This window comes from Lathamus discolor, chromosome 3, assembly GCF_037157495.1.
Source record: "Lathamus discolor isolate bLatDis1 chromosome 3, bLatDis1.hap1, whole genome shotgun sequence".
Taxonomy (NCBI): Eukaryota; Metazoa; Chordata; class Aves; order Psittaciformes; family Psittacidae; genus Lathamus; species Lathamus discolor.
This window is the reverse complement of record NC_088886.1, coordinates 92,562,896-92,588,011: the sequence shown is the minus strand read 5'-3', so window position 1 is coordinate 92,588,011 and position 25,116 is coordinate 92,562,896. Positions and strand designations below refer to the sequence as shown.

General features: G+C 40.9%; 1 protein-coding gene across 4 annotated transcripts in view; it reads right to left on the bottom strand.

Moving 5' to 3' along the window:
* Positions 1 to 22,192, bottom strand: part of RBMS1 (RNA binding motif single stranded interacting protein 1) — a 148,864-nt gene extending 126,672 nt beyond the window's left edge. For 2 of the 4 annotated variants that reach the window (XR_010610731.1, XM_065670604.1), the window contains exon 1: positions 21,817 to 22,192. Coding sequence is in view for 3 of the 4 variants with exons in the window: in XM_065670604.1 (XP_065526676.1) it covers positions 21,817 to 21,891 (75 nt within the window). In the remaining variant the exon portion in view is untranslated. The remainder of the gene's footprint in view (positions 1 to 21,816) is intronic. The other 2 variants (XM_065670603.1, XM_065670605.1) reach the window with 2 other exon arrangements.
* Positions 22,193 to 25,116: the final 2,924 nt, after the last annotated feature.

Below are 25,116 nucleotides of genomic sequence, written 5' to 3'. Positions count from 1 at the left end.
ACCAAGCCTGTGTAGCAAATGATGAATTCCTCTCACAGTCTACACAGTTAGTTTCCATTGATTTATGTACTTAAGAGCACCAACATATTAATTGGACTTTGTAATCCAGTGACTTTCTTTGGATTCCCAGGACATACAAAACCCCGTCTAATTTAAAAAGCAAGAATTCATTAAATATTGAAGAACTTTTTTTTTTTATTAAAAATACAAGGGAAAGGTACTGGCAATAGCTGGCAATGTTATGTCAATTGCATCTGGCACAAAGGCCTAATTCAACAGAGAAAATTCATTTCAAAGTTAATAAAGTTGCTGTACATTCACAGACAAAAAAAAACTTGTGATAGGGATTGCTTGGAAAAGCACTTTCTAACACTGTTAGCTGGCATAATGCAGGACCGCTAATAACATTGTTTATCTACTACTCATACAAGAACCCGTGCACTATTCCCAAGTTCTGTATTTTTACAGCAATAATACTGGCATACATAATACACTCTCCAGCTGAATATCTGTCCAGACAAAGTAGAATATAATTATTCTATCATAACTGCAATAAACTGCAATTTCAGACAATAGTGTGAATAAATTTTGGTCAATGAGCAGTAAAAACTGCTCAGTGAAAGTGAAGAGAATGTCTAATTTAAACATTTTAATTTCACGTCTACAAATACTACAAAAACCTAGTTTAATCTCTGATGAGTGAGTGTTGTGACTATCTGTAATTGCACAGGATTAGTGTTATTCCTACAAAAGCAAGGGTGAAGAGGCTTCGACTGAAAAAAGAATATTTGAAAGAAAACACTGTCTATTTGGAGCATTTATGTTTATAATTTGTTCGTAAGCTTTGAACTGCTCTTCTGGATGCTTGTAAAAGTTCAGAACATCTTTCATAGTCAGTATAATTAGTGTTCATCTTTCTGCAGTGTCACCAACTGCACCCAACCTAGTTAATTATAGATTTAAACAACTCATACACAGCACATTTAAATTCATATCCTACATTAACTTTCATTTTTACATACAGCCATTAACAGTTTTTCATTAAAAATGTTAATTCATATATAGTCTGCACATAAAAATAAACAGTTTAATAGAAACTGAGTGCAGCAAATTAATGAGATAACATTTGTTACAGGGGCTACAAGAACTATTATAATGCATGTGTATGCAAAAGTGGTATCCAAAATAATTTCTTTTTAATAAAATTTAGAAATAACTAGAACAAGTGTGAAATCATGTAAGTGATTCTGGAAAGCCCTACTGTTACAATGTCAAACACAAGTATTTCCGAGACTAATGACATGCCAAACTGAAGCTCCAATTCAGATGATCCACTTTCAAAGTGTACCAGTTGGCTTGTTGTTTCAGCTTTCCTTTAGTCCTTCAGTAATTTGTGTTTACTTTTCTTGGGTTACTATACCAAAGCAAAGATGTGTACTCAGATGCTTATTAGTCACAGAAATAGAAGTGCACAGACCCAATCAAAATTAGCTTTGCAGTGTTAAATAACTATTAGTCCATACTTGCAACTCCCAAATTCAGGTATAAACACTCACTTGTCAGAATTGAGTTCATGTTTTACTATGCCCTTACCACTGTTTTGTATCTCTCATTTACTTCTGAAGCTCTATAGATTAAAATGCAGTTCTGGCCCTTCATGCCCTCAGCTACTATGGGATAGAATTACAAGTAAACGTTCTCTACTCCTGTTTATGTTGTAAGTTCCAAGAATTACTATCATATGAGTACAATGGAGGTCGTCTTAGCAGTACACCGACATGAAAGAAAAGTTCAGCTATGTTGTTTAATTGTGTATACTCCAGTGCTAGGCAACTATCCAAACCTTACTGTAAACATTGTTTAAGGTTCATCCAGATCAGAGTGATAATGAAGCTTATGCTTTTTACACTGGGCTTTAAAATGACAATTGCTTTTCTTTATGGTTTTATATTTACCTGTACTGAAGCACAGTTAAAGGCATCACACTGGGCTGACTTTTTCTTCTTCAGAATGACAGGTTGTCCTCTAAAGCCCTGGTCTAATATTCTGTTTACGTCTTGTTATTTTCCTGGACAGAGAACTGATCTGTTATCTTTTGTTAGCTTGTCTGGAGAACATACTCATCACAGCCTAACAAACGGCAATATTAGATTAATAAGGAAAAAAAAAAAGTGCATATACAACAGACATGTTGTTGAATATTTGAACGGAGCCAAAACCACTTAATAGTTCCACAAACTGTATGGTTACTCTGAAAATATCATTCATGTCCTAACAAGTATGCATGCACTTAATGCAAAACTGGCACCACTAACTCTAATGTATAATCATTATGAAGTTATTTTTGTTAATGTAAAGACATCTTCCACTACAAAAATACACAGTTGTCACCAAAAATACAGGACATGTGTGCTCCTTCAATGGCGAGTTGTTCTTAGAAGTGCAGGCTGGGTGTGTGTAGGCAGAAAATTATGAGACAAAGATGGCTACATTCCTAAACTTCAGTTCAGCATAAGGAGAGAGTTCATTTATTGTTCAAAGTACGTAACTTACAGCATTGCAAGTTTCTGTTTTATAAGTGCTTCTGTATTTTGTGCTCAGCAGGGCAGTGAAATTTCACTGAACAAATGGCCATTAGATTTCATACAAATGCACAGTCTTCATGTGAAATTCCTTTTCAGGGAAAGATGTGCTTTTTGTAACTGGCTTTTATTTTGCAAAGTAACAGAATAACCAGTGTAGTGTTTCTCCAACCCCAACTATATGTGTCTAAAAACTTACCCAAAGTTCAACACACCTACATTTTTATCAATGTGTTTGCTTGAATCGGGACAATTCTGAGCTATGGTAAATACAGGCAAAATACTTCTGACCTGATCTGCAAAGGTCAGATAGCATGTCAAATTTTTAATCATGTGAGTATTCTTAACTACATGAATAGTTCCAAATGCTGTTCCCAAGATTATGCATTTTAAGAATTGTGACACAGAGCTGAAGGTTGTAAAAGTTACTGTAAAGGAAATATTAGCAAAAAGTGTCTCACTTTGTTGCAGCTGAGGTGTATATATAGTTCTTTTGACAATGAGATTAATGTGTCGCTTTGTTCTTTATCAGGAGTTTAAGGAGTCTGATATTATCTCCCTAATAAACTACTGAGATTTCTCTATTAGTACCCATTTTACAGGGTATTGAATGCACATTAGGCAACAGCTTCCAAAAATGTCTATCTTAAACCCAATGATCAAACAAAACACTACTACTACCCAGTTTGTTTTAAGCTCCTAAATCCATTTTGTCTCCTGTGTTTCACTGAGACATGAAAGGCCTGTGTGGCAGTCACACACCTCATTTAAAGGATTCCTGACCTGTGTGTAGGGCTTCTAGGGTGTTTTAATAATATAAAGCTGATAAACTAAATAAGTTACAAAGTACATTGTAGTCTATCCTGCAGTGACAAACCCAGCTTCCAGAGACATTCTCCTGACCACCTGGGCTGCCATGAACAGAACCTCAGGTAAAATAACAAATATAAGAAAATTTGCATTTCCTTTATTATGTGTTTTATTGTCAAATAAGCATTGTTTTCTATTTCCTACAAGAATTTGCTCTCTGCAGGTTTGGTTGGTTCCTCAGCAATTCCTTACGTTGATCAAAGGCAAGAGAGAAGGGTCTCCCCAACTATGAGAGCTGTTTAGCCAAAACTGTGATCATCACCTTCCCTACCTGGCACAACAACACTAGGCAGGCAGGAGAATCATGGGAAGAAGACAAGATGGATGGTGTTCAAAGCCCCCCATTAAACCTCACCAGTATAGGTTTTACTGCAAATAGATTCAAGAAATGCGAGTGGAGTTGACACCACACTATGTACGTCCACATGAGGACAAAACAGCTTGTCTGTGATGGCAAGGGTAATGAATAGTCACTTAATTCTTGTTGCTCTCCAATGCAGTAATATGGACAAGAAAGTTCACCAATTTATTTTTTGTTTTCAGTAATTTTAATTCTCTATTTAATAAAAGACGCCTTAGTGGATGCTTCTGTGCAGATGCCAATGAGAATTTAGGGATATTATGTTTGTTCCTTCCTTGCTGAAACAAGTCTGTATGTTTGGAAATTAGTTGCTTAAGATCAGAAATTCCAAACTTAATTGGAGTGCAGAAAAGAATGTAAAAAGAAATTAAAAATCCCTAAAAGAGTCAAGCATAAAACTCTAATAAATTAACTCAAGGAAAAAAATATCTTATTCCTTAAAGAAGTATTGCTAAAATTTAAAAAAAAACCCCAAAAAACCCCACACACCAGTGAATAAAACCATACACATTTAAATACTTCATGTATTTATACTCCAATGCATAGAAAAAGAAAACATATATTGTTTACCCAGCATAATGCTCTCTTTTACTAGAAAAATATTTAATTTCAAGTATTTCTAATGTGTAATTTGATTCTCTGTTCTTAGCTACATATCAGTCATGGGATACATTCCATAGTTATGAAGTATTACCTTGAGAGATTTCATGCTTCCAAGCACACAGCCAATTTCTGCCCTGGGATGCAAATGTACAATTCTCTTTGAAGTCTGTAAGGCTCATATTGTACAAAAGCAGAATATGCTACAGACTGAAACTGAGTTTTTTCTGTATCTAGAGTTAAATTCTACTCAGTGTTACTTATTTAATTCCATTCCCCTTCAATTTTAATTGGAGGGCTAGAACTGAGAGGAGTTGGTCTGTCATGCCAACACTTAGTGCAATTAAATTAAATATAGGTATATCTACACATCATTGTAAACATGGTTTTTATAAAGCTAAGCAACTTCAAATCCATTCTTCTGTGCAACATAACTTATTATTTATAAAACTACTACTAGTAGTATACTATTTAATGTAAAAGTGTTAATATAGTTGATACATATATTCATGTTATTACTTGTGTTTTGCAATACTGCATATCCTAGAAACCTTTCCATTTGCACTTAAATCCAAGATACCTGTGTAACTTCAATACTAAGAAATTTCAAGAACAAAGACATCTAAAAGAACACAGACAGATCCCATCTGTGTTCTGCCGAGTGCACTGGAACCCAGTTGTGAATACTGTATGCAGGCAAAATGTTCACTTAGCAAAGTGAATAAATATTCATAATGCATTTATTTATTTCTGGTATTACTGGATTTAGTCATATAATTCAAACTATTAAAATTATTAATTAGCAGACAATACAGTTACCAGAGTTTTAGTTAACATGAATTTAGCACATCAAGTCAGCTTAATTGTCTACATTTGGAAGTTAACCAGAACTACTATCAAACAACCCCTGATATGGACGTGCAGGTATGTGAACATATATATGGGAATTTATAATGTTCAGTAATTCCAGAACAGTATTTCCTTATAAATCCCATTACATTTTTAAGTGTAGACAAGCTTGAAATCTTGTTGGCATCAATATTTTCCACCTTTGATAGCTTTTACTCTCTAACATTCCAGTGCGTTTACTTCAGTATCATCAAACCTTTAAGGCTTTGCCATGGAAAGAAGTAGGAACAGAAGCCTCATGTATGCATTAAAATTGTATCAGATTAACAGTTTAAAATATAACAATATTTATAAATAATTTCTATAAATGAAGGCAATCACATTGCAGAATAAGAATCGTTTTCCTTGTTTAGCTGGCTTTGAAAGTGGATTAAGCTGTTTTGGACAATGGTACTCTTATTCAAGAAGAAAGCTCTCCTCACTTAAAATTATTTGGGGATAATTATTCCAGAATACCAAATAAATCCTTATACCTGGCCTTCCACCAGCACTCGCTGTGCTAGCACTGTGAGCAGTGCTTGCACAGCAATTACCTCTCAAAGATCCCTGCTGTCAGTATAAAGGAACTAGATGCCAAATACCATTCTTAGAGGATCTCTGCACATGAGAGAGATGCAGGATGAAACCATAGGCTGTAAAACTCTGGGATTTTATCACTTTTTGAGGGATAATGTCACCTATAGAACCAATGATTGAAAAACAATAAAAAGAAGCAAAACCAGAATCTACCAAAAAAGAGACATTAAAGCTAAGCAAAATAAAAAGGATCTTCTCTTGGTCAGATGTGGCTTCAGAATAGCATACTCAAAGTGCAAAATCACTGTTTATTCTTTGTGACCCCTTCTTCACAAAACTAAAGCTCTTTTTGGGGCTGTGTTGCTCCACAGGGGTAGACTGTTGACAGAAAAATACAAGCCCTGTGTTACCCCTTTGTAATATCATGACCTCCACCACCTCCAAACGCTATAGCGCAGCTGAGAGCAATTCTAATGACTTCACAAAATAATATGTATTAAAATATACAAATCATTCCATCTCAGTTACAGGACCTGAAAATGCTATTCTCTGGTGGTGACTTTAGGACTTCAAACCTTCTCTTGGTACCGCTTTTCCCTCCAAGTGATGTTAATCTAAATAGATAGCCCACCTCCCTGCTCACCAAAGCAGGCTGGAATGTTATTTCTAGCCCAAACACCGGATCTGCTCAGGCTGCTAGGACTGACCCTAGTCTCTGAGTTGACTGACACTTGACCAGAATAGCGTGCTTGGATACGTAAGTGTTCTGGCATTGTACAACAGCACAAATGAATGATGAAAACTTTCATATAAAAAAAGCATGCCTCTGTATGTGTAAAACTTAAAAGACATGAAAACATGCTGCTATGAATTCACTCAAGAGTTTCACTCTGGCTGATACACTGTATAATGTCAACTGAAGTCTATTTTCCATGCATACTCTTCTAATTTTTTTATATTGAGATGGATGCCTTCTCATTATTTTTTTTTTCACTGTTTAGCCACTTTTGCCAATAATGATATTCTGGCTGCCAAGTAGATGCTAACTCCATTTAGTCTTTGCTATACTGTATATTTTCTTGGATCAGATTCATACCAGATCTATTGGGATAAATGGATTTCTGAACATATAAGAGATCAAAAAGAATAGCAACATCACCACGTTACTTCAGACGGCATTCAGGAAGCCCTTGCACTTACTCTAGTTTCAGTGTAACAAGAAAACAGACATATAATCTACAAGAAAGAAAAAGAAATGGCAAAGTCTTAAATTCTGCCGAGTTTACCTCTGAAACTTTATCTACAGTATCACAATATGGCTGCACCAGTTACAAGGCCAAATTCGCCCCACAAGTACCTTTTGTCCTCTCACAATCTATATAAAACAAGGCTTTTCTCAGAGGACTTGCTTGTCTGTTCCCCAAAACCCTCCTTTGTTTTTGCAAAATAACCTTCAATTCTCGGTGAACTTTAGCAATCCCCTAACTGAGTTCTTGCAGAATACTGCCTTCAATCTCCTTTTGTTGGAGATGCAACTCCCCATGGATGTGGCCTGGCAGCTGGAGGCATGTTCTTGTGCCATATTCTGGCACACATGCCACAGCCTCTCCACTCAACTGTGCTTTTTCTCCACCACCCCCCCCAACCCCCCTACCCCCCGCTCTTTTCTCTCTTATTCTTCTCCCTTATCTGTTTTCTACAGCAATTTTCAATTTTCAAAATTAGTTTTCCTTATATTTTCCCTGTGTCCAGCTTTGTATTTTTCACTTATCTTTTCCTCTTTTCCTATCTCAAATGACAACACAAGGCTCAAGAGACAGGCCTACAGCCAGCTTTTAGGAACCTATTTAACCCACTTTCAGAGATAAGCTCAATGCCCAGAAGAGCAAAGAAAGCAAAGAGGATCCCCCCTATGGAACCACCTGCCTTCTCTGCAAACCCACTGCTCCAAAGGCCAGCTGCTATAGGTCTCAGTGTAGAAGTAAGGACTAAGAGCAGGTAGTTCTTCCAGCGGTGTCTATCACTGCAGTGAAGCCAAGATCATACGAAAATACAGAGACCAGACTACTTCTGTGTTGTTTTCACACTGGTATCCTGAGCCATGCTTTCCTTTCCTCTTTTCCAGATGCTATTCCTATAAGTATCAATTATCAAAAGATTCTCACTAAAACTGTGAAATATTTGTCATTCCCAGACATGGCTCTCAGCTTTCTGCTCCTGGAAGTCCCAGCTCTGTCTCCTGACATCCTCCAGTCATTAGGCAAGCCAGAGTTGCTCAGACTTGTACAGAACCCTTGATGCCAGTGAGCCTTCTTTCTGCTGTCCCCAAGGCATCCAGAGCAAATGGCCCCTGAATCCTGCTTTAAAGCTACAGGGTGGCATGAACAATAGCATGGTATGGCCTGGAGATTTTGCAGCTCGTTGAAACGGAAAAAAGGAGAGCTGTAATGAAACAAATATGAAAATTAATGTCATAATGTTCATTATTTCTTGGGATAAAATAGAAGTAAGATTCTGGTGCATGATTTTTCTGCAAAGCCTAGATTCTATGGCCATATAAATTAGAGAACACATGGAGCTCAGTATCAGTGTCAAGAGAAGGACTAAGCTCTTAGTTTATGAAAAAAAAATCACAGCTAGTGCCTGCTTTACACATGAATGCCTTCATTGTACGGACAGCAACCCAGGATACTTTATAAATAATGCACATACATACATCCTTCACCCGATTGCCCAATATCTAGGTTACTTGGAGCACAGGCTATCCTGCAGAGTAGACACCACACTGTTAAGAATCAAGGAATAACAATAACAAGGAACTGCAAACTGATCCAACAGTGAATATTTTGTAACAACTGGCAGGTCAATCTAAACTAAACTGTATGTCCAACAGTCTTAAAATGTGTGTACATACAAGTATTAGCAACCACCACCAGAGCACAGGGATCTGCAGCATCCTCTCTGGATGACAAAAGCAATTGGGTGAGATGCAGCATGCTTTCCATCAGTGAGAGAGATAGAACACAGTGTGGAAGACAACACTCAGATAAGACCCTGTTCCTAAAAAGGTGTGCCATGGAAATGCCAGAAGTTCTGTTGTCCAACATACATGCATTTCTAAACTTCATATAAACATCAACAGAAGAAGAGCCAGCTATTCTAACCTTGACAGAGCTGAATAGAGTGTGAGCATTGAAAATGACCCATTATATGAGTTAAAAAAAAAAAAAGGATTTATTATTCATTTGTTCATTATTCAATTATTCATCTGACATAAAATTCCACTTGGAGATTTAAAAGACGGAAAGCAGTAGCAGATATAAAATATGCATAGCTGTTTTTCTGCCTCTTTTGGGCGCAAGATGGCGAAGGAAACTTCTGTCATCCTTCTGTCATTTTTAACCATGGTGTGGGGTTTTTTTTCTATTTCTCCCAGAAAGATGCATGGCTACTTAGTTTCTTCGATGCTGGAGAACACTCCTCCCTAGTCCCAGGCCCTCAATGAAGTAAAAGCCCATGAACAGCATTTAAAACCGGTAAAAGCAGAAACATCCCCAGTGCACAAAGACCTCTTCATTTCTTCCCAATCCTGTATTTTTGTTGAACTCTTCACTTTTATTTATGTTCAAACAGCTGTCACCATCAAGGTAAACACTCTAGGTTAAAGAAGGAAATAAAGAAGTCTTCAATTAGGTAACTTCTGCTCCATGATAATGATCTGGAGTGAGAATGCTGCTGTCTCTGCAACCTTCTGACCACGAGGAAGTCATCTTAAGGCCAGCTTAACCCTGACTTAGATCCCTAAATATATATTCTGGCACCTAACAAGAAACCCGATTTTCAGAATTGATGAAGAGCCATGACCACACGATTCAGTTAACAGCGCAAAAATGAACTGATCATTTGGTGGGGTTTACATTTTTCCTCATCATCAACCCGGCTGACAACTACAGCCGTGACTTTTTTATTGTTTGGTGGGTTTTTAAGATCTAATAGAAACAGCATCTTTAAGATTAACTTGAGGGTTTGGGAACACGAGGGTTTCCTATTGTTATACCTGCCATTGAAAATCCTTAGAAAAGATGTGGGAGTGAGTATATAAAAGACACTGGAAAGAAGTGCTAATAAAAGCAGAGCAGGCTAAAGAAGCTGGGTGGGTGGGTTTGGAAGCCCTTCGTATATCCATAGCTTCTGCAGCTGATGACCTTACAGTAATCTGGAATAAAAGTCACTTGAAGCAGAACTATCGGTGAAGAGCAACACTAGCATGCTAATTCTTCCCATTTTTACTACTAGAAAGTCAGAACACTGTCTTCCTCAGTCCTCTGCTGTTCCTTTGAATAATGTCTCCTTGGAAAGAAACAAGATTAAATTTGGGGTTGATTATTGTTTTATTTAATTTTTAATCCATGTCCAAGACAAACACTGATCTACAAATTCAGATTTGACGCAGGAGCAAGAAATGTCAGCCTAAAGAGTGGTTTGGTATGAGAATGTATACGTTTGTCATGATTTACAGCATAGTCTTGTAGCACTATGATGTTCTGCCAGGAGAAATAAACAGACAAACCTAAAACTTCACATTTTAAGCAGCTTAAACAAGATATTTGCTAAAATGGGATAAGGGAATTTGCATGACGGAGAGATTACTGAAATATCATTTGCATGTCTGTAGAATGCATGTTCTATTAAATAGAAAAAGGTAATTCCATCTATACCCTTCCTTTCCAAATACCTTATCACTGCGTACAATGACGAAACACAGAAGGAATAGTAGCAGTTATTTCAGGGCCTCCCTCATAGAATCACACAATAGTTCGGAAAGGATGTCTGGAGGTCATCTCATCCAACTTCCCTCCTAGAGCAGGTTCAACTAGACCAGGTTGCTGAGGACCTTGTCCAGTTGTGTTTTTACTGTCTCCAAGAAATTCCAGACCCTCTCTTGGCACTCGTGCAAGCACTTGGCCACCCTTATGGGGAAAAAAAATAATAAATCTGCACATCTAATTACAACTTTCTCAGGTCACAACTTGTGTCCACTGTGTTGCGTCCTACTGCCTATTCCCTTCTGTGACAAAACTAGCATATCTGTAGACAAGGGGAGAGCAGTGAATGTCATTCACATTGATTTTAGCAAGGACTTTGTGTCCCACTACATTATTGGACCCAAGGTAAAGACATCGTCTGGACGAGTGGACAACTAGATTGGAATGAAACTAACAGGATGGCCACACAATAATGGGTTATACTCTACCTGGAGACCAGCACCAAGGGGAGCACTAAAAGAGTCTATCCTGGGACTGCACGTTTAACGTATTCGTATCAGAGAAGTGCGAAGTTCCGCACCTGGAAAGGAAGAGTCCCTTGCAACGACATAGGCTGGGGACTGACGGGCTGGGAACAGCTCTGCTGGAACAGCCCTGGGGAGTTGTGGCAGATAGCGAGCAGAGTAAAAGCCACCAGCATGCTCTGGCAGTAAGGTGTGCCTCCTGGCTGCATTTGGGTGAGGGGAGTATCCCCCTTTTTGATAGACCCCATCTAAAGTACTACATGCAACTTTGGGCCTCCAGTAAAAGAAAGTCATTGATAAGCTGGAGTAAGTTCAATGGAGGAACATCAAGATGGCTGGGGGCTGGATCCCACGTTCTGGGAAAAGCTGAAGGAACTGGGCTTCTTCAGTTTGGAGAAGAGAAGGCTTTGGTGGGACTTACTAGCAGCTTTCCATTTGTAGAACGGAAACCTTTAAGGAGGTTAGGAGGGAGAAGGAGCCCGTTTCTTACAGTGGTGCATGGTGTGACATGGACTGAAACGAGAGCTTCTAACTGGAAATAAGGAGATAAAAAAAAAGGTGAATCACCATGAGGACAGCCAGCACTGGAACAGGTTGTGCAGACAGACTGTGCGTCTCCACCTTGGGAGGCTTTCAAGAACCAGACTGGATAAGGCCCTGAGCAACCTGGTCTGATCTTCTAGATGACCTTGCTTTGTGCACAAAGTTGGATTAGAATGCTCCTGAAGTCCCTTCCAACTGGAATTATCTTGTGATCCTATTCTGGTGCACCTCCAAGAAGTGTCGGGCTCCACCTTGTCTATACATTCTCAGTCAATAGATTTACACATCAATCAGATCTCCCCTTAGCCTTCTATTCTTAAAGTTAAATAAAGCCATTTGTAGGACCTCGGGATAAAACAGGAAAATACACATATTCATCAGAGGAGGGGAAAAACTCACCCAAAATACAGATACGGAAAGAGCAGAGAACAAACTAAGCATACTCACTGAGGATACAGCCCCATAAAAGGCCTAAACAGAGAGAATAGTGAATTGGGAAAAGGTATTTGGGACTAAGAACAAAGAAACTGCTTCTATTATTCGAGATCCATGTGTTCAGGGAAACTTAAGTTTGACTGCTCTTTGCCAATAGTTCAGCTATATCAGAGAAACAACTAAGTATCACCATTTTTTCCTTCTACCTGGAACAATAAGAATCTGAGTTTTCGGCTAACTGGCTGGGTCAAAAGAAGTAAGAAGCATTCTGGAGTCTTTGACCCTGTTAACAGAGATGCTTCCCCCTCTAAAATGTCCCCATGTATTCTTCTCCCCTTAATGGGCAGTTGTCACAAGCAAATGGTCACTAATCAGAAAAGCTATCCAGAGGAAACCAGAAGGTCACGGGCACTTTACATGAAATTCAAAGTTTGTATCATAACCCCTTCTTAAATGTTTTTTCTAGGAGACAGAATGTTTTAGCTAGTACTTTTCCAAATGAGTCACTAACACCCTTGTGTTAATTCTGCAGCTGCTGCTAATTTGAAGTGCCAGCCTTCTCCCCTCTCTCCCCAGAATGAAATAAAATATCAATGTTGCACTGTGCTGAAAATGGAAAGTTAGATGTAACACTACGCTACAAGGCCACTAGAAGTCACATTTACATTCGATTCTTTCTTTCCTCCCAGGCCTATACCTAACTCTAAGCCCTCTCAGCAATTTACTTCACACTCTCTACCACACTTATTGGTTGTAAGAATGAAAGACAGACTCAAGTGGGTTTTTAACACTTGATGCACCAACATCTACAACAAAACAGGGAAAGAGAAAATAAAGTCACAGAAAAATTATGCTAGCAGTTATCTGCACATATATGCAACCAACAGATTTTGGCAACCTAAGAGCGCTGTTGTATCTTCCTTTGGGTTGGATCTTTGGCCCATTTGGCCAAGGACTTGGAAAGCCTTTTATTTAGACAAGTTAAGCACCACTGTATTGTTGCACAAAAGTGAGAGCCAAGAGGGTCTACTTTTCTTGGAGACAACTTTACCCATAGCTATGCACATCAAACTCCTTACGCAGCTCAGTTGTTCCACTATAAAAAGGCATTGCAGTTGGGGTTTTGGGGTTCATTTTCAGCCAAGACTGGTTTCTTGATTCAGCTCACTGACTGATCATACGAATGCTAGTGCCAGCACAGGGCAAGGGACAGGAATGGGTTGCTGGGGGGCAATGGGGAAAGACAAGGCGGCCCTTTTTGGCTGCTGTGCATAGTTATGTAAAATTAAAGTGATTATGTAGCTATGGCCTGAGGGATAGAAGAGGTCACAGATACTACCACAGCCTATAAAGTGCTATAGGAATTATGTCAGTCTGTGTTGCCAAGAGACAAGCAAGGGAATTCAGTTCTTAACCTGTAGTAAAACCCACAAAGTGAAGCCCGTTCACTCTAGCTCTCTACAGCAGATCAATACTTTCCTCTCAGTGCACAAGAGTCACACGGAACATTCCAGGATGCATTTTGCATCAATAAGCTCTGTTTACCTACCTGGAATGATTCTGAAACACTTTTCACCGGCCCTAGGTGTATGCTGAGAGGTCAGAAATTTTGCTCTGATGTGCTTTGAAATGTTTGCTTTATGTCAGAGCAGTTAAGACTGTGTATTCTTATGGTCTCACACCATGAACAGAGCACTGTGGCTTCAAAAGCTACCACAAAACAAGTGAACCACGGTACCCGATTATACTCGTGTCCAAGCTCTTCATCTTCCTCGATTCTGAGATCATGTAATTCAGCTAGAACTTAATGAAATCTAAATGCAGGACTCAGTATTTTCAGCTGAGGAAGACTAAGACAATCTTGAAGTCAGATAATAATTATCACCTATTAGCTACAAGAAATATGACCTGAACCTGTTGTGTGCTTGTGTTTGGACTGAAATTAATTAAACTCGGATAGAACAGATTTTTATCAGCATGTTTGTGCAACACGTCTCACTTCTTCAACAAAGCAGGTGATTTTCCAGCTGAAATAGATGTGATCACTACTTTGCACAGGTCACAGAAAGTCTATACAATGCAACAAAAATGAATATATAATTTGCAGCATATTTCTGGCTAAATCTGAGCATGTATCTTCAAAGAGCTATTTCTTACACCCAAAAGCATAACTTCATGAAAAACAATTTCTTTTTTAAACCACTGCTATTCGCTCTTGATTATGACTACTTGGAAGACTGAAACTTAAATCTGTATCAAGCTGTATTTTCCAGGTTATTACTACACCTTTGTTCAAACTTCATTACTGCTTTCACAATCAAGTGTCCTTCATTAGGAGCACTGGATTAGTAGCATCAATTACCTTTCTGAGTAAGAGAGATGTACCTACAATCAACATTGACAGCTCAAACTGCTGCTTGGACTTTCAGGCAACTTAAAAAAGGTATCCCAGGTGGGGTTTGATGTATATCCCAAATAGAAACGTTTATAAAAGGTATTGTTTTATAGAAAAGTAGACTTAGACAACCATGCTTTACTACACGTTATTCTCCATTGGAAAATTTCAAAGGCTTTGCCAATCTCTTCTTTGATCCTTCAACACTAAGTGGAAGCTCAGAAATTTACTCTCAGGAAATTTCATCCTTGAGACCTGAAGTTTTATGTGCTAACTAGAAGCAAAGCATTTTGAAGTATAGGGTTCATGTTACAAAGGTTATATTCTAAACAGCATGCTCAGCTCTGGTTTAAAAGTAGTGAGAAGAAACTACACTCATTACCAAGGGTAACAGTTGAGCTGAGAAAGAAAACATACTTTAAAGAACTGTTTTATTCAAAGAAAATTGAGTTCTCCCCCCACAAACTTATTGCACACCTTTCATGACTGCCTTGGGAGCTTGCATTGAAGGCAAAGCTAGAAAATACACCAGTACACATCAGATATTCTGGTCTCTTACAGCTGTTGCCTACCTGCTGGATATAAAGTTCATAGACATGGTTTTGGAACATGCTGGGTACCCAGAGGGGGGTTAACCATCAAACACAAAAGGAAAACAGCACTAAATAAGTTTTTTGAGCCTTTTTCAAGTCATACATTGGTTTATAACTTTTCGGGAAGTCAGTCCCATAAGACTATCAGACTCAGGATCTGACTCACGCATCAGCAGTGAAGTTACTACTGAATCAAGGAGAGGGACCAAGATTTTGTTGACATTTGTTAAATGAGGCCAATCACGCAGTATCAAATTAAGCCCCGAGCACAGTGCACTCTAGGGATGAGCTTAGTTTCAAACTTCTAGAAATTACAAAGCTAATAAGAACCTGCCATTTCTACCATTAATGTGGTGGGAGAAATATTTTTCACTTTGCCATTTGCGAATCCAGTCTCCAGTGCATATATATCATCCTGCTCTCTAAGGAAGTGGATTAAGGGAGGAAAGTTGTAGCTTCTTAAAAACTCTTTTTAAAACACTCCCTAGAAAAAAAAATAAATATCAGCAAATCTTATGGATGCCAATGCTACTTCTTGATTCCAGCCCCCATCACACTATCTATATGTTGCACTGCCTAACCTTTGCTCTTCTGAAGTGAAGATTATAGAATCATAGAATCATAGAATAGTTAGGGCTGGAAAGGACCTTCAAATCATCTGGTTCCAAACCCCCTGCCATGGGCAGGGACACCTCACACTAAACAATCTCACCCAAGGCTTCATCCAACCTGGCCTTGAACACTGCCAGGGATGGAGCATTCACAGCCTCCCTGGGCAACCCATTCCAGTGCCTCAACACCCTAACAGGAAAGAAATTCTTAGATCCAATCTAAACCTCCCCTGTTTAAGTTTGAACCGTTACCCCTTGTCCTGTCACTACAGCACCTCCCCAGCATCCCTATAGGCCTCCTTCAGGTACTGGAAGGCTGCTATGAGGTCCCCACGCAGCCTTCTCTTCTCCAGGCTGAACAGCCCCAACTTCCTCAGCCTGTCTTCATACAGGAGGTGCTCCAGTCCCCTGATCATCCTCGTGGCCCTCCTCTGGACTTGTTCCAGCAGTTCCATGTCCTTTTTATGTTGAGGACACCAGAACTGCACACAATACTCCAGGTGAGGTCTCACGAGAGCAGAGCAGAGGGGCAGGATCGCCTCCTTCGACCTGCTGGTCACACTCCTTTTGATGCAGCCCAGGATACAGTTGGCTTTCTGGGCTGCGAGCGCACACTGAATCCGGCTCATGTTCATTTTCTCATCAACCAACACCCCCAAATCCTTCTCCTCAGGGCTGCTCTGGATCTCTTCTTTGCCCAATCTCTAGCTGTGCCTGGAATTGCTCTGACCCAGGTGTAGGACCTTGCACTTGTCATAGTTAAACTTCATGAGGCTGGCATCAGCCCACCTCACAAGCGTGTCGAGGTCCCTCTGGATGGCATCCCTTCCCTCCAGCATATCAACTGAACCACACAGCTTGGTGTCATCGGCAAACTTGCTGAGGGCGCGCTCAATCCCACTGTCATTATGAATATCATGTCATTGCAGATTACCCTCAAATTAAGCATGGTCATCATAAACGAAGCATGAATCAAGTTTCCAGTAAATAAAATATTGCTCATCTGAAATCAAAGGCAAAACTCATGTTGTCTTGAATAAAGCCAGTCTTGAAGATGATGTTGTGAAGTGTTTTGGCATTTCCTGTATCTTTATCAAAGTTATTCAGATAGTTAAAATGATATACATTAACATATGTGACACATTAACATACATCCTTCTTGACCCTACCTAACAATGCAGTGGTCCCAGTGTGGAATATCTAGGATTAAACCTTCCTGAAGTCACTACTATTAACAACATATCTGGTTACATTCTGCTTCTAATGCATATTTGCCCGTGGGGCTAATCTGACATTACTTCTGAAGAGGGACCCTGGTATAGAATAATTCAAAACTGGAGTAATTCAAGGCAAGGATGATGAACATTTGCAGAGCTTTTTATGAGTTTCACTTGATCCATTTCTAGAAAGGCTTCAGCTTTTGCATATACAAGAATGATTCTAGCAACAGTTTCTAGAAATATTTTCTGAAGGACATATTTCTAGTTCATAGCAAGCCACCTCAACTAAGCTTCAAAAGTTAAAAGGACCTTTCCACTTCTCCGTATTTTACATCCCCGGAGATTGTTTTCTAGAGCCAGAGGGATCACCTCACCACCAACACCCTCCATCTTTTCTTGAAATTGGTAACTTTTACACTTCTTTCTTTTACACTTCCACAATCTGGTGCACTTTTTGAAGGAATTCTTTGGAAGTTGTATAATAAAATCCCAGCCTGGCCAGAAAGGAAGGGAATACATTCAAGAGGCTGAGGGGGCTAACAGGACCTCACGATCAGGTAACTGATGGATTTCTAAGCCTAGTCAAGAACCAGCAGCATCACATTTATGGACAATACCACTTCCCATGATAAGATATTCCTATCCGACCTCATAAACACACACACTTTGTGTTACCGTAAACTTGTCTTTTACTATGTGCAGATTTTGCAGTCACAGTGCATGCAGAATAAATCTAACTAAACTGATTAGAATTAGTAATTGTTTATGCTGGTTAAAATCAGATTGTAAGCTAGCATCACTTTTTAAAGGGTAGCAGACCTGTGCTTGGCACAGAATTCAGTGAGTAAAGGTTTTCGTTAGCAGGAAACCATTAGAGGGTCTTACCACTTCTGCATTAGGAGCATCTACACCAGAAGGTTCTTCATTCAGTCTGTGAACTTCAAACACTGACACTAAGCTGTGTCTCTTCATATGAAAAGTTCCGTATCTGCTTTGTTTCACCCTACAGTAAGTTCCCTGTTAACTGATTTCCTACTTCCGCTGCCATCAATAGGCATGGATAAAAATTAAACGTTCACATTTTAAAGTCTGCTGTCAACAGCCTGAAAGAAGTTTGTGACACGCAGGACCTGCCTGCTCACCGCAAGTTTACATCAGTCTACAGTCCTGCCTACAAACCTACATGAACTTCTAGAAATATTAGTGCTTTTCACAGCTGCCAGAGCACTAATTTTGCAGCTACCGAATTATAGAGCTGGAAGCCCACTCTAAGATAATTCAACAAGACTCACACGATTTCATTTCTTCTGAGTTGTTGTTAGCCAATATTGAACAAAAGAAACAGAACAGAATTCAAATACCCCATAAATACGACCTATGACTATTAAATGCTTGCACTTTAAATAAACCATGTTATCTGTAGGGAATGTTGCCATTTTCTACTATATCTCTTTTATACTAAGAACTTTCCTTTACAAAATAAAAGCCTATCAATAAAATTAATCATATTGTTTCATATCTCCTTGTTGTCCAAGGGAAAAACCAGTAATACAGCTAGCATCACAATTTATTTGTGAATCATTGTGTGCATCATGTCACTGAATTCCATTTGATATTTTAGTAAAGGAGACCAAAACATAAATTCAGTTCTATTTCTTCCTTGACCAAAGCAAACAGACTGTGGACTAGAGATGCATATATACATTTATATTTGCTTATGAGTACCCTGCCTTGTTAAATGTTACAATACTTTGCCTAGCACAGTCAGATTTTACTCCTGGTCAGAGGGGCCTTAAAGCATTACTAAAATACATACAATCTGACCTAACATTGTCTTCTAAAATGTTGAAATACAGAATCACTTAATTACAAATAAACTATTAAGGAAGGAAACTATATACAACTGAGTTGAAATGTTATGGAAATATTATTAAAGAAAGTACCTAAACCTTCAGAAACATCCATTGAACTTGAAAAATATTTTGATGCTCTCTGACATGCCATACAATGCTGCAATATAGGAACTGTCCCAAAACATACATCCATTAGAAAACACAAAAATTTAACAGATATGTCAAACGTATCATTTGCTGCGTGGCAGTCCCAAAAATGCAGGTTTTACAAGCTTCAATTTGAAACTATTTTCATAGCTATAATGATCTTTCATATTAAAAGCCTTACACCTTCTTCCAGGGTTTATTTTGCTCGTTTCATTTCAGTCCATGTTTTCGCTAATCTCTTTTGATGCTGAGCTCCCTAAGATTAGGGGGACGGAGGTGCTGAATCACAGCAAATGTTTATATTTCCTCCCAGAATATATGACTGAACCAGCTTGAATACTTCACAAATAAGATTGTGAAGATCACAACAGGCAAATGCAAAATCTGGTTTTAAAATCTATACCGTATTTTGCAGCAATTAAAATAGTTGACCACATCAACATTTTAACCCAAGGAGCCATTAGGAAAGCATGCAATTTCTAATGAGGATTTTTGAGCTCTCTACAGAAAAATCCATCTTCAGGCAATGCCTGTCATCTCCTCGTTATCAGTTTGCAGTTTATTAGTCAGCAGATTTTCCATCATTATTTAAATAAGGATAAGATGGGATGCAAAACTTCCAGTTTCAAAATCTAGTTTCCAAAACGTCTCCCAGTGTAACCATTACCCACCATACACTGAGCTACTCAATTCTAATATCATTTGTCTTTTAACAAAACCCAAAGATTTCTCCAGAATTACTGAACTAGCTCACGTACTGCAGAACGGGTTCTTTTAGGGCCCAAAGGACAAAACAGCTGAAAACTATGAATCAAATTAATTTGTCTGTATGCTCCAAGAGGATCAACAGTGAGAAGATTGCTTTTATCACTGAATTCTGCATACCTGAATACTGAAACTCACCGTTCCTTTTATCTATACCAAGGAGCCACCTTTTTCCCTTTTATCTCTCTTATAAAATCAAGCTCCCTGAAAACAGGGAACTTTCACTGGATCCCAGATATTTGATTTCATGTGTGTAGGTCAAATGGCTGTGTGTGCTCTGCTGAAACACAGTAATGTAATTTCTGGCTGTATAATTTTATAGCAAATCCTGCAAGATGTTTTGAAGATGTCACTGACTGTAATACAAATCAATATTAAATTATCTGTACAGGAAACATTTTCAAAGGATGGTCCATCAAGCTTTCTCACAGGATCATAGATTTCTAGGATCATTCTTTAATAACTACAGTAAGCTATTACAGTTCATCTCCCTCTTCAATTATTTACAGGTCAAAAAAGCCAAGTGACATTGCTTTATATATATTCAATGTTATGCAGCTGGTTAGTAACTTACTAATGCCACACAAAATCATGAAGGTACAAGCTTTTAAACAAAGACATTTTTTCATTTGAGAATATTTATATAGTTTTACAGCTACGTGAATACAAAAGGCTGTCCTTCAGGCACTCTACCTTTCTTAAAAATAATGCATTAAAAATATACATCTAAACAGTACTGAAGTGATTACTCTGCCGCATAACCTTTAGATGGCTACAGATTGTGCTATTTAGCCTGATGTTAATTACACATTTAAGAGATTTGTCATTTCAAATCACCTAAAGACCTTCATCGTATTTCTATCCATCTCTGTCTACAGGAAAGCACATTTCAAAGCCTCCTCATTGCTGACTTCTAAAACGTCAAACTAAATTTAGTTTTCAGCCAAGCATATAAATGACATTTCACAATACAGCAACACAGAACACAGTCAGACGAAGAGCCTAATGAGGGTGCAGATAAAGAGAAGGGAATTCTTGTCCTGTCATTGTCACACAGGCAGGACACTTCAATAGCAAAAAAAAAACAAAAGAGGAAAACGAGAAGACGACAAGCTACCAACCCCCCCGCACACCACGGTTACAACCTCTAAAAAAAGTTCACACATTGAAGCCTCATATGGGTCTGTTTTGATTTGTGAGGAGTGACACTGGTGGTTGGAGAGGCTTATGCTAAATGTTCCAGACAGCTGATGCAACCACCTCTGCATCTGCCAGTTTGCAGCATGATGCTGCTTGAGCGGTGGTGCTGGCTGGCCTCACAGAAGAAGGAGAAAAGAGAGAAGAAAAGGTGGGGACCCCCCACCACAAGCACTACGAACATCAGTTTGCCTGCAATCGCCAGCCACCCTTGTACAACATTGGCCATCAGGCGCTGGACCCTTAATCCAGTTTGCAAACTGCGAGGTGGCAGCTCACAAAGCTCAAACTCCACAGACAATGCGTGTCCATCCGAATCCGGGAGCCTCCTCAGCGTCCCTATTTAAGCGGAATCACGGCCCCCCGCCCCTAGCAGCCAGCCCGCCCTGCCACCCCGGGTTGTCAGCGCTACCCCGCCACGGCTCTCGGCCTGGACCCGCCACCCCAGTTCGGGCCGCTGCGCTGCGCCCGGGGGGGCCGGCAGGAGCGGGGCCGCGGGCTCGCCGAGCTGCGCTCAGCGGTGGGGTGGCCGGGGACGTGGTGGGGAAGGAGGAGACACGCCGCGAGCCCTCGGCAGGAGGAGGAGGAGGAGGAGGAGGAGGGCCCGCCGGCGGGAGGGGGGAGGCGAGAGGGAACAGACGGGTCGGAGCCGGCACAGTCGAGGCAAGGGAACGGGTGGGAGCCCGGCGGGGAGCAAGGCGGCCCGGGGGCGCCCGGCGGCTCTCCCAGGGCGGCGGCGGGCGCAGGAAGGGGCTGCCGGCTCTTTCCTGTCTCCGTCCCCCGGTGCAACCTGACGGCCTCCCCGTGGCCGTGTCCCGCGCCGAAGAGCCCCCGTCCTGGCTCGGCCCCGGCCAGCAGCCCTGGAGCGGGGCCAGCCTCGCACCCGCCGCGCCGCGCCGCTCCGCTCCGCCCAGCGCGCCGTACCCTACCTTCGCCTGCAGATACTGGGGGTAGTAGTAGGTGGTGTACTGGGGGTACATCTGCTGTTTCCACACTTTGCCCATGAAGCTGGAAATGTAGCCTGCAGTGCAGGGATGGGGGGGCACTTTGGGGGGCTCCGGCCGCCTCTCCGTTTCTCTCTCCCTCCTGTCTCTTCCTCTCCGGCGGCGGCGGCGGCTGCTGCTCCTCGGCCGAGCGCAGACCTTCCTCCTCCTCCTCCTCCTCCGCCCAAAAGCCACAGCGGAGCGGGGGCAGGCACTCTCGCTCTCTCCCCGGGAGTTCCTGCCAAGTCCCCGCCCGGCCGGGGCCGAGCAGCAGCAGCAGCGGCAGCGGCGGCGGGCCGGCTGGCGGAGCGGCGGCGCGGGTAGCGCTCGGGGCCGGCGCGGCTGCGGTGCCAGGCGGCGGGGCAGGGCTGGCGTAGGGAAGGAGGGAGGAGGGAGGCAGAGAAGGAGGGAGAGAGGGGCGGCGCTTGGCCCCGCTCAGCGCCCGCGTTGCGAGCCCCGGCCAGGGCCCGGCGGCAGGGCAAAGCCCACGGGCAGGGGGAGCCTCGCTGCAGCGGGCAGCGAGCTGCGCCCCGCGGCCCAGGGGCCGCTTCAGCGCCGGGAAGCCTGCCGTGTCCGGCCGGGAGTGGTGCGGGGCTCTGCGTTCCGCAGGAGGAGGAGGGCTGCAGTGGTCTCATCCGCACAGGGCTCGGCTCTGACCTAATTAACCGGGTTGCGCTTTGTTACCGCCTCTGCTCTTTGTGCATCTCGTTGGCGAGCGGCGGTGCGGGGCGCAGGCTTTAGGGGAGAACTGGATACAATTTGCGAACAACTACGTTTGGCTTCGGCTCTGCCTGGCGGTAGAAGGTCCATTTATGTGCTGGGAGCAGAAGGGACTGCAGCGCTAAAATGAGTTTACAGAACAGCAACCGCAAAACCAGACCAAATTCTCTGTCTGGCCCATCGTGCATCCTTCAATTTGTACTTTCGCCAGCGGTGCCGAGTACACTTAATTCTCAATCAGGAAACGTTTCTGTTCTAGTCGACAGCAGTTACTGTTATTTTTTTCACTTGAGTCTTTTCCCTCTGGAAGATAGTTTCCCAAACATTAAAAGTAGGGATCAGCAGCATGCTATAACCCACTGTTATTTGTTAAAAAAACCCACTTTGCCCAGTGGATTTACTTCTGATAAACTGATTCTCAAGACCATTAAGCGTATGCTCCTTCTTTGTCACACAAACCACAATCATTTCTGTCTCGCAGCACTGTTTTATTAATAAAACCTATATGTGAGGTTCACCCAAACTCCTGAGTGTACTGGCATCAGCCAGGCTAACTGGGATAATAGTGGGAAGAAAGATTAAAAAACCTTATGGATTTACAAGCATCCCAGTGCAGTAGCAAAGGCAGCCTTTGTGCAGTCGCGAACCCCTGGCGCAGGCAGAGCAACGAGAGGTAACTGCAGGTATTCCGCCAAATTCCAGTTGAGCAGAGAACAATTATGCAAATGCCCGTGCAGCTCTCCTGCTAGCCATTCAGATCACTTCACACGCTTTTTGAAGGGAAGCCATTTGTACCCACTTTATGGTCCACACGGATAAATAAAAGACTAGTTGCATCTTTCAGAGATGTTTTTTTCTCCAAGAAAGACGCATGGGAGCTTTTGAGTTTTAGCTAGGCTTGAGGGGGTTTGTTTGGATTGGTTGGGGTTTGGGGTTTTTTTTTGTTAACACACAGCTAGACTCACTATGAAAAGGACAAACACAAAAAGCATATGAGTTGGAAAGACTTTTGTGTCCACAATGGTAACTTTCTGTTGGAGGGACAAAGATTAAAGTTAGAGAAAAGTTGAGCAGAACAGAAATATCAAGTATTTGAGGGGGTTAAGAATGCGTGTCTGGAAAAGCTGAAATGGCGATGGCCAAAATCAGCTGCCTTCTGTTGACTGCACTGACATTTACGCAGTGGAAAAAGCATCCAGGCTCCAGTTATATCTGAAGAATGCAAGGTAATATGGCTCCAGGGTAGCACATGGTCAAAAGATAGTAGAAACGAAGTTTCAGAGCTTCACAGGGAAATGTGTTGTTACAGACCAGACACATGATGATACTGTTGTAGGTTGCTTTAAGAACTGCTAAACTGTGGTCTAAAGTTCTTGGTTGAACTACAAAGAATGTGGTGCTGGCCTCTCTTAAGCTGACAGGTTACTGGTGCTAGTACACTTAGTTTCCTTCTGAGGAAAAACAGAACAAGCAAGAAGACTGGTGGCTGATGGATGGATTTTGTGGGGGTTTTTCTGAGGAGAAGGAAAGAATGAAGTCTGAAAGGAAACACATACTCTGCTGAAGACAGCTAGAAACAGAAGAGTATTTTCCTAGAATCCATCTTCATATAAACAGCTACCGTGATTGTCACAAGTATGTTGTGCAATCATGAATGGGGAGAGAAGCATTTTCCAGAAGAAAATTCTCTAGGAAATGAGCAGAGGGGAAACGCAGCCTATAACATTCTAGCACTTAACAACTGCAACAGTCTCCAGCTCAGCTGTGTCAGGTTACTGAGAATGGCTGCCAGCAAGAGGAGCAGCAATGCACTCTGCCACAAGGGCTCCCGAGAGTGATGAAAGAAGAAATCTGGCTAAGAGAGTATTTGATTACAACTGTAACAGCTAGAGCTGATCTCCAAGTACCTTCCCAGTCTCTCCTTGCAGAGACTTATAACTTTCCTAAATGAGGTCTTTCACTCTAGAAGCTTAAGCTCATCCCCAGACGTGTATCACTGTTAATGTAAGGTTGAAACCAATCTGGTTCCATTTTCAACTAGAATATTTTCTAATTAAATATCTACTTCTACTGGAATATCTGCTGTAATTTATTTAACAAAGCTGATATTGCAGAAGTTCAAGATGAATAGTTTAATATTTATCATTGAATTTAAAAAATAAGCCTGCAGCTTAATACTACCAACTTTTACAGTACATTGATCCCACTGACAATTAATGAGAATTTTCAAATGGTGCTCAGTTTTTATTAAAATCAGGTTATAAAATATAATTATTTTATTGGAATCATTTATATGAGCCTGTTTTATATAGATTTTTTTTAAAAATGCTAGTGAAGGCGTTTACTGTATAAAGAATGGATCAGTGAAGAATTCTTAGGCAAAAAAAATCTTAATTTAGCATCACTCAGGGCAGTCTCTGCTTGTATCTTTTTAATATGTTGATGATTCAGCCAGCTTAGTAATATGAAGGCAAGTTGTGCAATACAGACAGGATGGCATTGCAGAAGAAACTTTAAGCCAAATGA